At 38.1% G+C, this 14,445-nt stretch overlaps 2 protein-coding genes across 11 annotated transcripts in view; one reads left to right on the top strand and one right to left on the bottom strand.

Annotated features, from left to right (window-relative positions):
* Positions 1-6,818, top strand: part of neo1a (neogenin 1a) — a 126,480-nt gene extending 119,662 nt beyond the window's left edge. For 7 of the 10 annotated variants that reach the window (XM_053238060.1, XM_053238057.1, XM_053238056.1 and 4 more), the window contains 4 exons: positions 143-301; positions 1,449-1,700; positions 3,194-3,318; positions 4,560-6,818. In XM_053238060.1, the coding sequence (XP_053094035.1) occupies positions 143-301; positions 1,449-1,700; positions 3,194-3,318; positions 4,560-4,643 (620 nt within the window). In that variant the 3' untranslated portion in view covers positions 4,644-6,818. Of the gene's footprint in view, positions 1-142; positions 302-1,448; positions 1,701-3,193; positions 3,319-4,420 lie in introns of all 10 variants that reach the window. The other 3 variants (XM_053238053.1, XM_053238059.1, XM_053238061.1) reach the window with 3 other exon arrangements.
* A 796-nt stretch (positions 6,819-7,614) lies between these two features.
* On the bottom strand, positions 7,615-13,574 carry rps17 (ribosomal protein S17). The gene is made up of 5 exons (XM_026930739.3): positions 13,454-13,574; positions 11,469-11,620; positions 10,025-10,130; positions 8,904-8,969; positions 7,615-7,733 (listed from the first exon to the last, which is right to left on the bottom strand). Exons 1-5 carry the CDS (start codon positions 13,454-13,456, stop codon positions 7,659-7,661), a joined length of 402 nt encoding a protein of 133 aa, XP_026786540.1. The 5' UTR covers positions 13,457-13,574; the 3' UTR covers positions 7,615-7,658.
* Between the last annotated feature and the right edge of the window lie 871 nt (positions 13,575-14,445).

Raw genomic sequence — 14,445 nt, 5'->3', positions numbered from 1 at the left:
GACATGTCTTTTTGGTCAGTGTGGTTCTGTTTGCATGTGCTGTGTCTCATATATAAACAGTGCTCCCCATGCGTTCATGGCTTTGTGTGTGTGTGTGTCAGTGTAAAAACATGGCCTCTCTGTTATTTATATCCATCCGCAGCCGTGATTAGCGCTCACCCCATCCATTCCCTTGATAACCATCACCACCATTATCACCTGGGCAGCCTGGCCTCCCCGACCCACAACTATCTGCAACACACGAGCAGCCCGCGGCCCCTCACCTCCTCCATCTCTTATCTAGACAGGGCCGAGTCACCAGGTGAGCCAGCAGCCCCTGCAGAGCGTAGAAAAGATGCTACATCCATGCAGGAGAAGCATGTGCCGTCTTTTCTTACACTCTGGTGCTTTTGACTGGGTTTAGAAAAAAAAGGTCTTTACAGATGTAGCAGATCTCAATGCAGTTATGCTGTATAAGTTTGGTGGGTGAGATGCACTGCACTCTAGGGCTGGGAAATATGACTGTATGATACTGATATCATGATAAATTATGTCACAATACAGCTTTCTGAGATATCGTACATACTGTGATATCTTTTTATAACTTTTTTTAAATAACAACTTCAATCAGTTGATGTTGCAATATTGTACAAAATGTTTTAGGATGCTTTTTTTTTTTTGACATATTCTTAAAAACTTTTTCTCCTTTTAATTGGTAAAAAATTTATTTTGGAATACATTAAATAAAAGCATTTTTTAAAATTATTTATTTCTTATATTGTTATGTATATCATATATTGTAAAAAAAAAAAAAAGTCTTCAAGTACCGTCATATTTTTGTAATTTGCCCATTCGTTAAAAGTCATATTTTCATACCAGTTGTTTTATTTTACATTTTAGTTTTATTTTCCTAGCCTTTATTTTTTATGAATGCTGAACAAAAATCTCTGAACCTGTACTGTCCTTTGTTGGCACTTCATTAGCAAAATCTCAGCAAAATTTTATTGTGATATATATCTTACACTGTGAAGATGTTTCGTAGTATGCTGATACGATATCTTTGCCATATCTCCCATGCCTACTGCTCATGTGTCCTGACTAAATTAAACACTAAATATTAGCATCAAGGATATTGGTAAAGGAAATGGGTTAGTCGAAGTTATCATCCGATAAGTCAAGGCTGTGTAAGCAAAGCAGCAACTTTTTCTTGCACAGCTCTGCTTTGGTTAGATACATACTGATTTAGATTTTTATTTGCAGTGCTTTACAGTATAACTGCATTAAGAGCATTTTTTTTCTGAACCCTTAATATATACTGCTTTCTTCTAATCTCTTGTTCCATTTCATATATGGTCACATTTCCATCAAATTCCATCTATGTTGTCACACATAATAGCAGGCTCTTTCCTAGCAGACGTATGTATTAGGGGTGAGTGTGTGGTGTGATGTGACTGTGGCTGTGATTACAGAGTCAGTGAGAAACACTCCCACTACAGACCTGCTGCCTGCTTCAGCTCAGCCCTCCTGCTCCATCGATCACTCGGAGACTGACATCAGTTATCACAGCTCAGCGGCTGAGGACGAGCCGAGCTACAACCCCCCAACAGCACACGTGCGCCCCACACACCCTCTCAAGAGCTTCGCCGTGCCCTCTGTGCCCGCCCACGGCTCCGCCTACGAGGGTGTCGCTCTGCCCAACACACCCCTGCTCTCTCAGACAGGTACGAGTGTTTGTTTGGGATTGACGGTGCTGAATGAGGCGTCATTCTCATCAAGTGGAATAAGATGCTGGGCATCTAGATGAATTTCAGTGCACTTGATAGTATGCAGTTGTATATTTATGTGGTCTGCAACGACACAAAGGAAATAAATCCACATAAAACTTCAGGGATTGATCATATCAGACAACATATCGACATTAAGTCTGTCCGGGGTTGCTAGGTTTACGTATTTTACACCAAATTTGATTTTGAAAGACGGTTGCAGATAGAAAAAACAAGTCTAAAATAGTGCATGGCCACCAAGATCCTGTTTTAAAGCAAATAATCTAAATTAAATATAATCCGCAAACAAAGAGAAAGATTAGACTGCGTATCTGTGAGGTACAGAACCTTTTTTTTTTTGTAAGACATATTGCAACAATTGGGCGAGGGAAAGGGGGATTATAGAGGGAATAATGGCTGCACCAGATGATAAAAAGGCATATTGCTGATAGGAAATCAGCTAATCAGAAATGTGTGTGCATCACAGTGAGAGGGAGAAAAGAAGAGAAGTATGTCTCCCTTTAGCAATGCCCAAATTTCTTGTGCGATTTTCAAAAAATAGTTGGGTTGGAAATTTTACTGACACCTGGCAACCCTGCCTTTTTAGACACACTGCAGACTGAATTTAAATTGTCACATTACACTTCAGTCTACTTACTAAATAATTTCTAAATAATCACTAAATAATGACTGAACAGGAACACATTTATCGCTTATGCCTAAACAGTGGATTATATTAAAATAACCTAAATTAATGTAAATTCTGAACTAATATGAAGAATAGTTGTTGAGGCTATTAACTAACACATAAATATGAATAACACATTATGACATTGCGTCTATCTGATGATATCAGTTTCATTACATTTGTTGCATTTCATTCAACCAAAAGTTGAATTGATTTTTTAATGTTATAGACTAACATTTGGGTCAAATTTGCTAACACACGAGATTGGAGACTTTCTCAGTGCTTATGTATAAAACCCTGATTCGGGAAGCGTCACGTATGAGCTCAGTGATGTCCCAATGTTTCGCAGGTTTCATAATGGTAAATAAATCGCTATGAATATGATGATGCAAATCGAGTCTTGAATAAAATCAGCAATATAGTATGTAGTAATACAAGATTATTTTGTTTAAATATCTATTTTGGGAAAAGTGTGATTTTTAATACTGAATTAATCAAATGTACTTGGCTCTATTACATTAATGATTATGATGTTCTGTTGATTGTAATATTATAGTAGATTTAGAAATAGAAATCATGATATTGGACTTGAAAAGCAAAAGTTTGAGGCTAGTTTTCATTGGCCATAGGGCTGATTTTGTTGCATATCTGGCAACCCTGATTAACGGGTTGATGTCGTTAACAGGACATACCTTTCATATAACAAAAGCCAGGATTATCGGGTTATCGTCATATCATGAAACATGTCTGGTGGTGTTTTCAGGTCCTCACTCGGTCAAGACCGCCTCCATCGGGACGCTGGGTAGGACGAGGACGCCAATGCCAGTAATCGTGCCCAACGCACCAGACGTGCCAGACAGCAGCAGAATGCTGGAGGAATGTGAGAGTGTGAGTATCACTGCCTGTCTCACACACTCTATATCAGCCCAGGAAACAACAGTAAATCAACATTATCACAAGAAATACAACTGAATGCAAATACAAATGGTTAGTTTCTACTATCTAGCTTTGCAATCCATATATAGTGTTGAGTGCAAAAGTTTGCATCCCCCACTTTCAATATTGAAATGTGAGAGTATCCTGCAATAAGACAAAAAGTTTTAAAAGAACCAAAAGCAAGATTTGCCAGGAACATGTTGGTCTCCAGAACTGATATAAAAGAAGAGTAAGAACAGAGATGTTCGAGACTGGAGGAATTCGTAAAGGAATTTGCAAAAACTATTAATATTTTTTTTTATATCACAGCACTGTGGAATTCTCGCATCTCCAAAGCGTTTTAATATGTTATCGTTTCTATAGTAACAGCTCATTCGTAGAGACTTGTAGAGTGGATGCTCCGCATAATCTAAGTCTAATAATAATCAGGTTAAAAACCGTGTTGTTATTTAACATAGAGTCAAGTGGGTTTTTATTGTCATTCCTCTGTATAGCATGTATACATTTGGAACGAAATGTCGTTTCTCCTGGACCATGGTGCAACACAGATAATCACTGATATGCGGAGTTTTCTGTAAAGAGATGCATATTTACATTTATTGAAGGAGTCTCCAGTGTTAGCACTTTGTGACAGTAATAGTCAGAAAATTGTAACACCATTAGACTAATTTTGTTATATGTGATGATGAAGGAACGTCTGTGATACCTGACTCACTAGAAGTCTTCATTTGATGTAAGGTTTATTTTTATCTAAACTTCTACACTGTGCTGTAGCTAGATGTGGAAATGTTTTGCATTTAAAATGGAAGTTTAATCTGGTTTATCTTCTCTCTCTCTCACATCCCTGCTCTCTGCCCTCCCTTTTAACTATGAAACTTTTTTGGCTGCTTGTTAAATTGACGTTATTGCATCCTTGTAAATGTTATTTTCAACCTGCTACGTTGTCCCCGTTTGCCCCGCATCAATGACAAAAACAAATCCTGTTATGTTTGTGAATGCTCGTGCTTGTGAACGTTTTATCTTTGTATCTTTTGGTGATGCTTCTGTTCTACAGTTCCACTGCCTATCTCCTTTATAACTCTCAAATTTCCCAAACTTCCATTCCTGGGCTTACCCCTAAAAACAAAACTTAACCTCCTCAAAGCCTGTTCTCTTTCCCTCCCTCCTGCATTAACCCTCTCCCTCTTTCTCAGAAGTACGAGAAGGACGAGCTGTCAGAGGAGATGGCCCACCTGGAGGGCTTAATGAAGGACCTAAACGCCATCACGACGGCCTGAGCACAATCCCTGCACCCTAACACACACACACACATATACACACACACACATATACACACACACACACACACACACACACCCTTACTTTTATCCACAACCCGCCACGGCATGGACAGAGTTCTCAGTCCTTTACAGAACCGAATGAGAGAAAATGAACATTTTGGCTTGCCTTGCTAACTCTCAGGAAGGAAATGGCCTTCGGTTAAAGGAGTGAAAAACATTTTGGGTACTGATTCCTTCGGGAACGTTTCACTTTTTTTTGTGCTTCGGAGAACGCTGTTTGTTACCTTACGAATTTAAAAAAAAAAAAAAGGAAGATTACAATATGCTGGTGTTCGTGCTGGTGCTCAAGGCACAATTTACAGTGTTTCATTTGTGCGTTTTTGTATCTCTCGATCTCTCTCTCTATATCTCTCTATCTATATATATTTCCACCCGTTCCAGTGAGGTGAACATTGGACACTGTCCCTTTTATTTTCATAACATTTTTGTATTACGCATTTTGATTAAGCGACAGCGTTCCTTTTTGTATGTCATCTATTGTGCCATGTTGTTATTATTTTCTATGTTTTTTTGTATTATTTTATATACATATACGCTTATAGATATGTATATAAGGTCAAAACTGCCTCATATTTTTTTCACAATAGCAATGTTTTCAGAGGAAAGTGCATCAGCCTTACGGGTCTCCTATCTCTGAGACCCGACGCTCCGTTTTCTCTGGAGCTTGGATGGCGTGATGTTGATTTATCCTCGGTACGAAAAGATTTTTCCGAATGGGAGCTCCTTTCAGAATATTGCCTTACACTTCTGTCTGCACGGACACTCATCCTTCAAGGAGGGAAGCAAAAATCCACCGCTTGTGCGTCACCTGCCACTGTGATATACAGACTTGCTCTTGTATGGAGCTGCGAGATCATGGGTGCGCTGGCTGCTAGACTACGGCTTACATTCAGTTTCCTGTCGGGTGCTCTACAGATTTTTTTTTTTAGCATTAATTCAACTTCATATGGACTGAAACGTGGAAACTGATGTTACACAGACATAGACACAGGAAAATGCAGTATACACATTCTCAGTATCAGTTTAAATTTTATGAGATGTAGACACACACGACACATCAGGATGTCAAGTGCAAACCTTCCGAACAGGACTCCCAGTGATCGTTCTTTATTTCTTTCCTTTTTGTTCCTCTCATGTAGCCATTTTATATGAAGAATTTCAATGTGAATGAAAAATGAATAATGTGGCAGTCTGGAAAAACCCGTTGGATGTCACTGTGGCTGATTCTAGCAAATTAAAAAAAAAAAGATGGAAAGAAAATCTGATTTTATTCTGCCTAAAACATACAATGACACGTCCATTTTAAGAAAGCATAAATATATTTCACCAAAAAAAAATGTGGAAATGTTTTTATTTACTTTTTAACCTTGCACAGGCTACCTTCCTGCAGGCAGTTTAAGTCTGTCTACAGATGTCCAAATCCTCACTAGCTAAGTGTGATTTTCTCACACAGTCTTTGATCAAGTTCCTGGACAATGAAGCGGATATTACACTAACCAATAACTGTGGCTAAAATACTAGAGGTTAAGAAACATGCAAAATAGAAAAATACAGTAGAAAGTATCAAAATTTCACCATATGAAGGGTTTTCCCAGGCTGCCAACACAAATGTTCTCCTGCTGGAAATCATGTCCCTTTTACCCAAAGAACAGCATCACTGCAATCGTATCATTTGCTCGACTTGGATTACTATCGTGTCACATTTTACATCTTCTTGAATGTCAGTATGACTGTAAGGAATCGCCGGGTTACAGGAACACGTTCAACAGTTGGGCGACTTATTTGGTATAAAATATGTTGTTAGACAGTAAACCTTTTTTGCACTTTTTTCAACAGGTTCTGGAAAAAAAACATTTCTTACATATCCTGTGTTTTCAATATAAAGCTATATTTGTGTAATGTAGTGTCATAGCTTAGCAGTAGGCAGCTGGTCTTGGTCATTTTTTTTTTTTCTTTGTTTTTTTGTTGCCTCTGAAATGGTATTTGAGCGACAGGTTTTACTGTGTTCCAGATGAGGAATTTTATTGTTGCTTATTTCTGTACAAAGATCTTTTTGCTGTCTGTAGAATAATCTGTGGCTTTTTCAAAAAAAAAAAAAGAAGTTCTAAAATATGATTGTGGGTGACGTCTTATTTCCTAATACACTGTTTTTTTTCTCAGGCATCAATAAGGATAATATTAGATCTTAAAAATATTTGCATATGGTATGAATAATTACTACACAGTGATAGAAATGTCACCGTGTGACCAAGTGAAGGCTTTTTGCCCTGAAATCTTGAGTATCTGAGTGTCAGGCATCAACTACCTGGATAGTGACCTCACTGTCCAGTCCTGCTACTGACAGGCCACTGAAACCTTTAATCCAGACTCTGAAGAAGTCAGACTCTTGTCTACTTATAAGGTAACTATTTTCAGAACTATTTTTCATGTCTTCATTTTGTTGATGGATTTTTACTCCTTTAAACTTTAACATGATTCAGACAATCTGCATTTTGTTCTGGGGGTCAATTGTAAAAATGTTGCAGGATTCTTGCCTCACAGCTTCAGGGTCCTGGGTTTAGTCCTCGAGCTCGGGTTACTGTCTGGGTTTCCTGTATGCTAAATTGCCTGTAGATGTGAAGGAGAGCTCCTTTGTTGCTCAGTTGTGTGCTCTAAATGCATTTAGAAGTGCTTTTTAACTATGTGAACAAGCACCACACAAGTAAATTACTTTACGGTTAGTGCTAGAGAGTCTGTATAGCTTCAGCTCCAAGCGAAATCATTAGACTAGACTACAGAGAGGAGCGATGATTATCGGCACAGGAACAGACAGTTCTAAGCCAGACCGAGTGTGATCTATTTAAAAAAAAAAAGGGGGGAAAAAAAAAACCCCACACATTTATATTAATAAAAACAATCACTGCATGCATTTGAGAATTCATTTGTCTTTATTTCTTCGTTAACTGGAAGTAATTAGACTCTGGGAGTTCTGAAGTTCATTCCAATGGCTGGCTGAGTAACCTGCAGCGTGGAGAGGCCACCGAAGTCCTGTAAAATAAAACCCAAGTCAACATCAGTTCCCTGTTTCCACAGCTCTTACCACTTAAGGGATTAAATCTTTTTTCTAATGACGTCGATAATTGAGTAATCTCACACCAGTGTACAATACAAAGGAATTTTACTTTCTGATGTTTATATTCAGCTTGCACAAATAGTAATGTGATTTACGTCTATTTTTAAATATGATTTCTAATGATGATGTAACAGGCTGGTGTGTCGCATCTGTTCTTTCTGGAACAGAAAAATGATTTTACAGCTGCAGTACCACAGTCTCCATTATCAAATCTGTGGTTATTATTGTTATTGTTATATTTGATTTCTACTGAAAAATAGCATGCAGCTAAAACTGCTTTACAACAACAAAAATATTTTAATTACTTTATAAACTTTGCATAACAGCTGACAGCCAAACTACAAAAACTAACCTTAGCTTAAGCCTTCAGACTTAGAAGCCAGATATTTAACATGAAAGTGTCCATATATGGTCATTATTAATTTTATATCAATATTATACAACTTAAGTGTTATTCTGGATATGTGACGGTGTAAAGACGTTTTTTTTTTTTTTAAACAACTTGAGTTTCTTACTTATTCCTGTCTTACCAGACCACTTAACTATCCAATTAACTAAAGTTTTAAAAAAAAAAAAAAAAGAGAGAATTTTATAATTTTACGTTATCTAAAGGTAATCAAACTACTAAAATGCTTGCTATGTATGTGAATTTGACAGACTCTCAGTTCAGCGTTCCTGCTTTATGGAGAATCACTGGAAAACACTGCAACATCTACAGGGTGTCCCAAAAGGCTCCATACATAGGGGAAATTAGCACGTTATATATATATTTTTTCCAGATAGCCTTAAAGAATGCCTTTGACAAAAGATGAATGTATTGAAATCATTCTCATGGCTGGATCGGGAAGCTGTCGCAAGGTTGCGATGGACTTTAACAGGAAACTCGGCAAGCACATCACACACAACCTGCTGCCAAACTTAACAAATTCAAAAAGACTGGAAGTGTTACGGACCAACCGAGAAGTAGATGTCCACAAACATCCACTGATGAAGGCACAACCGATGTGGTTCTGGCAAACACAGTCCCCTGTGTATGGAGACTTTTGGGACATCCTGTATAATCTATAATGGCTAGAAGGACTTACCAGCATCTTCAGCATGTCTCTGGTGTCAGGATCGACCTCAATGACCTCCTGATCCAGAGCAGAGACCTGAAACAGCCAGCAGGACGTCATTTCATAAATGAGGTTTGAGCTTTCCCAACAATTCATCAACACTTAATATGGAGGAGATAAACAGTAACTGCAGTGTGATAGATTGCAATGCAAGATTACAAACTAAATTTTAAAAAATAGAATAAAATAAAAACATAACCCATTAAAAAGCATTATGACAGAAATAAATACGTTGTGGAAATGAAACCAAAAACACCTATTCATCCGCTCGGATAGTCCACATGGACGACGGACACTTTTTGGTTTGTTTTGGATTGTACTTGACCTGACTGATTTAAGTTGCACAAATTTAAGAAGAGGGAAAGAAAATGTTGCTGTAACTGTGTAGTGTTGTGTACAATTCCTACGAAGAGTGCTGTGTTATATCTGAGCAATGGCTGTGCTGAAAGAGGATGGATATGTAGTTAAAATATTTTTCACAGCTAGAAAGGAATGGCTTTGGGGCTGCTGCTGCCGTGAACAGCTTTGTACTCAGGACTCCATCAGTGGACACTGGATAGGTTTAACAAACTGGACTTCATGTGAAAACTGATGAATTTACTGGTTGCACAATTGCACTATTTGTCCATGTACACAGTTTTAGAAAGGATTTATTTATAATTGCACTATCCATTACACCCAGATGAGGATGGGTTCCCTTTTGAGTCTGGTTCCTCTCAAGGTTTCTTTCTCATATCATCTCAGGGAGTTTTTCCTCACCACTCATGGCTTGCTCATTAGGGATAAATTCACATATTTATAATTTATTTTGGTTTGGTTTATTTATTTGAATGTATTTATTTCTGTAAAGCTGCTTTGTAACAATGTCCATTGTTAAGCGATATACAAATAAAACGGAATTGAATCGAATCGATATTAAGAGATGCTGGCTTAAGGTTGATGCTCCAGAACAGTAGTCTGCGCTCGCTGGCCTAAATGAACCGCACAGAAGGAGAAAACGCACCAGGGTTTGACTGAGATGGACTAAATGCTGCATATGCGGAAGCGATCTAACAGAAGGTGTCTCACTAATCCAGCTGCAATCCACTGACCTCAGGGACGTAGTTGTCTCTCCTCTCTCTCTCCTCTTCCTGGAGTTTGATCGAGATGCCTCTGACCGGACCCCTCTGGATCCTCTTCATCAAATGTGTCACATATCTGTACATATCCAAATAAAGACCAGACAATAACTGAAATAATAATTTACCATTTTCTCCGTACCAAAAGTATTTAATCAGCCAAGCCATTTAATCTGGAACTACGAGGTTAACAAGAAATGGAAATCTATCAAACCCAGAACCTTTTATTAATATATATCCATCTTTAAAGAAATGATTTATACCACAGCGCTGCTGGTTGATTGGTCAGAAGGTGTTGACTAATTTTCCACACCAGCAGCTCTAACAATAATTCTGGCTGTGATTAAAGTCACAGGTTTATATTAATGCGCTCATTCTAATATATTATCGTTTCTATAGTAACAACTCGCACTTGTATAGCGGACGCTCACATAACCTGATTAAGTTTTCTGTGAGAAGTTGTCTATAATATTTTTGCAAGGAGTCTCCAGTGTCAGCACTTGGTAACAGTTAGAAGTAAAGCTATTCCTCTACGTTTTGACAAGTTGTGGGTTTTTTGTTTGTTTGTTTCATTTTAACCACAAGAGGGAGGGGGAAAAAAAAAAAAAAAAGAAAGGCTGGTGAGTGTTCAACTATTTATAGCTGCTCTAACATGTCTCGTGGACATTCCACAACTTTAAATGTTTCTATAAACAGATAAAAAAATATGATGTCTTTATTTAATAGATCATAAAACTGGTAGCGTTGCCAAATTGTTCATGGTGGTGTAAGAGGAATAAAACACTTCACTCCCCTAGTAGAAAACAATAAACTTAGGGCCGGTAGCCGTAACTTCATGTTGGGCCACGCTGTTGATTATTATGCTACAAGAGCATATATTTTATATATATATAAAACATAGCACTTGTTTTAATTGTTACACTATCCCCTCATCTTAATATCATCGCCGCTTATGGTACGTCTTGAGAGAATTCCTGTCAATTAAGAGGAGGAATGTCTTAAAGAAAGAAGTGGTTTTCCACAATGGCTGCCTGTAACATTCTAGTGTTTATGGTGAAGTTCGGTTCATGTTTGTAGATGGCAGTAAGTGATACTGCGTCTCAATCCACATCAGAAAGTCTGTGTGAAATCACTGAAAAAAGAAAAAACTGATGCAAGTGTTTATGGAAAAGAATTGGGTGAGATAGACTACCATTACATGTTAGCTATATTAGCTCCTGTGCAAAACTAATGTTAGACACCAAGCTGGCTGACTGACATCATTTGGAGCAAGTGGAAAATTTCCTTTAAGAATCTATTAGCCTTTGTTCTAACCATACACCTACATTAACAACTAATCAAGCAGGTGATGGGAAACAGGGTTTGACTCTAGTGCCATAAACATTCTCCTTACTGTAGATACGAGTTCTGTGCTCACCCTGCTATTTTGTTGCGCAGAGGCTTGCTGGGGATGATGGCGATCTCCTCACACACCCTCTTGTTGACGTGGAAGTCGCTGCCCAGTCGGGTGTAGTACTTCTCAATGATGAGTCGAGAAGCCTTCTTCACTGTCTTTGTCCTTACACGGCCCTGAATATTAAAAATAATAATAATCCCTCAGAGCTTCATTAATACAGTTACTGGTTATGTCATGAGGTAGAGATGTGGAAGAAATGTCATGGTAAGCACCATCTGAAAAAGTAATGATGTAAAAGGTATTATTCATGATTTTCCTTTTATTTTTTTCAATTTACAACATTCATTTTCAGTCAGGTTCATGGTGGAATACAAACCAGAAAGCATCATGCACACTCATTTACACTCTGGGTGAGTTTAGCATCGCCGATCAACCTACAGCCATGTTTTTGAGAAGTGGGAGGAAACTAAAGAACGTGGAGGAAACCCATATGAACACAAGACCATGCAAAACTCTACACACACAGTAACCTGAGCTCAGGACCCTGGAGTCCATCCATCCATTTTCTCTCGCTCTTATCCTACACAGGGTCACGGGGAGCCTGCAGCCTACCAAGGCGGACTCGGGGCACAAGGCAGGGGACACCCTGGACAGGGTGCCAATCCATCAGAGGGCACAATTGCACACACACACAAACCCCCATTCACAAACTACTGGACAATTTAGAGATGCCAATCAGCCTACAATGCCTGTCTTTGGACTGGGGGAGGAAACCGGAGTACGTGAGAACATGCAAAATCCGTGCACACAGGGCGGAGGCGGGAATCGAACCCCCAACCCTGGAGGTGCGAGTCAGGCGTGCTAACTGCTAAACCACTGTACCTCCTGACCCTAATTAATCTGCAGGGACCAACAAAAATGGTGTCACTATAATTAACGACATATCCCTACCCATTATCAAGCTACTTGTTTGACCTTTTTCCTGGCTTCTTTTCACCCAAAGACAAAAAAGCTACCTAGCTGTAATGTCGACATACTGAGCAGTGGTGTGTAAAATGACCCTTGTTTTCACACCACAGACACATCTCAAATCTTTAACCAGGTCCGTCTCGTGCTATTTCTACTCATCTAATGAGTCAAATGTGGGTCTTGCTGACAATTCATCACTGCAGTGTTAAATCTCTGATGTATTTAAGACTACGGAAACTGTAAGCTGAAACAGAAATATCATTACATATCATTACATGACTATGAAAATAAGATATTCTATTCACTTTAACATGTCCTATAAATAATCATCTGATGCCACCCTTGAATGTGCTGTTGCCCACCCTTCGCCACCCCAAAACTAAAGACTTGGACACGCCCCTCATACTAAACACCGCTAATTCAGCTAGCATGTTTAGTTTTTTTTTTTTTTTTTTCTGAAAAACGGAAATACAGATATACTCCAAAAAGGGTTAGTTACACATCAGAAACCAACTGGTGTATCTGTAAGGCGCTAGTCAAGTTTTAGAAATAATATAAGATTTAATAAGACCTAAAAGTTATCGTTAAGCTAAGCTAGCTGTGTTGACGCAGCTCGCGCTAACTCTAGAAAAAAAACAACGTAAAATTCACGCGCTAGTTTGAACGAGTGTAGCCTAGCAACGGGTACCTCAGCGCGAGGAGAGTTTTGTTTATTACCGTTATCAAAAACTACATTTTCTGTCGAAATTAATATTTATTCGTCTTGCAGCAACATCTTATGAACTAAATTAGCTTCACAAGCGTTAGCTGTAACTTACGTCTGTTTTTTTAAACGGTAAATCAGCTCCATTGAGCTCGCGCGCTCTCTATCTAAAAAATCTCTTTTTAAAAAATGAAACACGTCGCCATTCGCACTGCTCATCTTTCCTAATCATATGAAGAAATGATATTTGGTGCTTCAGACACTGATAATCAGGGAAATGATAAAGATGACAACGGATTCACGAAAGTTAAGTTCTCAAACGTAAACAACCCACCATATTGACTCAGGTCTCAGAAAAGGACCTGACTGAGAGCAGGGCGGAAGTTTATATCTTGTGCCGGAAGTACAGTAAAAGTCCCAAAGGAACCGACTCCTAAATACCTAAAATTCATTATAAAGTAGACACTACAATTCATACAATTTTACAATTTTTAGTAATAATAATAATAATAATAATAATAATGAATACGAAAGGAATCCCTGTGCATGTACATTATACTTTTGTAATTCTTTTTTTTTTTTTATTTATCTATCTTAAGTTTGCTCACTAAGCTACTGCTCTATAGTTAGTCAAGGCCTGTGAGGTTTCAATTATCTTCATTTATTTATTTTATTTATTTATTTTTCGTATGCTGAAATAGTTTATTAAAAAAGATAATTTATTGATTTCTGGAAATATGGACCTTTTCCAAAAGACAGTCATGCTAAATTAAGTTTAGCGTGTGTTACTGTTCAGCATTGTGATCTGAAGTGCAGGAGAATAAAAATCTGTTAACAACAAACCAATAACTTCTACAGCTAACTCCACAATTACTGATCATGAAAATGAACATGAAAATCTCCATAAATCGGTTGTGTAGTGGGTGATATTTTGAGTTGGGGTGCTGTATATGCTGATATGAAATTTACTTTGACTGTAGAAAGCTTAACCAGATTTGTAGGAAACAAAATGATTCGATAAATGTAAATCGAGCAGCACTCTGAGGAACAAGCGCTGAGGTGCCACACATTAGTAATGGCACAACAATGTGTGCAGGGTTCAGCCCGTAAAAAATCCTGACCCAATCCACTAACTAATTACCTAAACTATAAAACACTATATTAAAAGTTACTTGATCAGGTCTTTTTGCCTTAGCTAAAATATTTTTGCTGAGTTTTTCTAACTCACATTTGTTCCATCAGCCTTGATGGAAATCTTTGACACTGGAGACTCATTCAATAAACACTAAATAAACTTCTGTTCAGAGAACTTCACCACATCTACAC

Source organism: Pangasianodon hypophthalmus, chromosome 11, assembly GCF_027358585.1.
Source record: "Pangasianodon hypophthalmus isolate fPanHyp1 chromosome 11, fPanHyp1.pri, whole genome shotgun sequence".
In the NCBI taxonomy this organism is placed as follows: Eukaryota; Metazoa; Chordata; class Actinopteri; order Siluriformes; family Pangasiidae; genus Pangasianodon; species Pangasianodon hypophthalmus.
The sequence above is the reverse complement of the archived record's forward strand: the minus strand, read 5'-3'. Positions and strand labels throughout refer to the sequence as shown.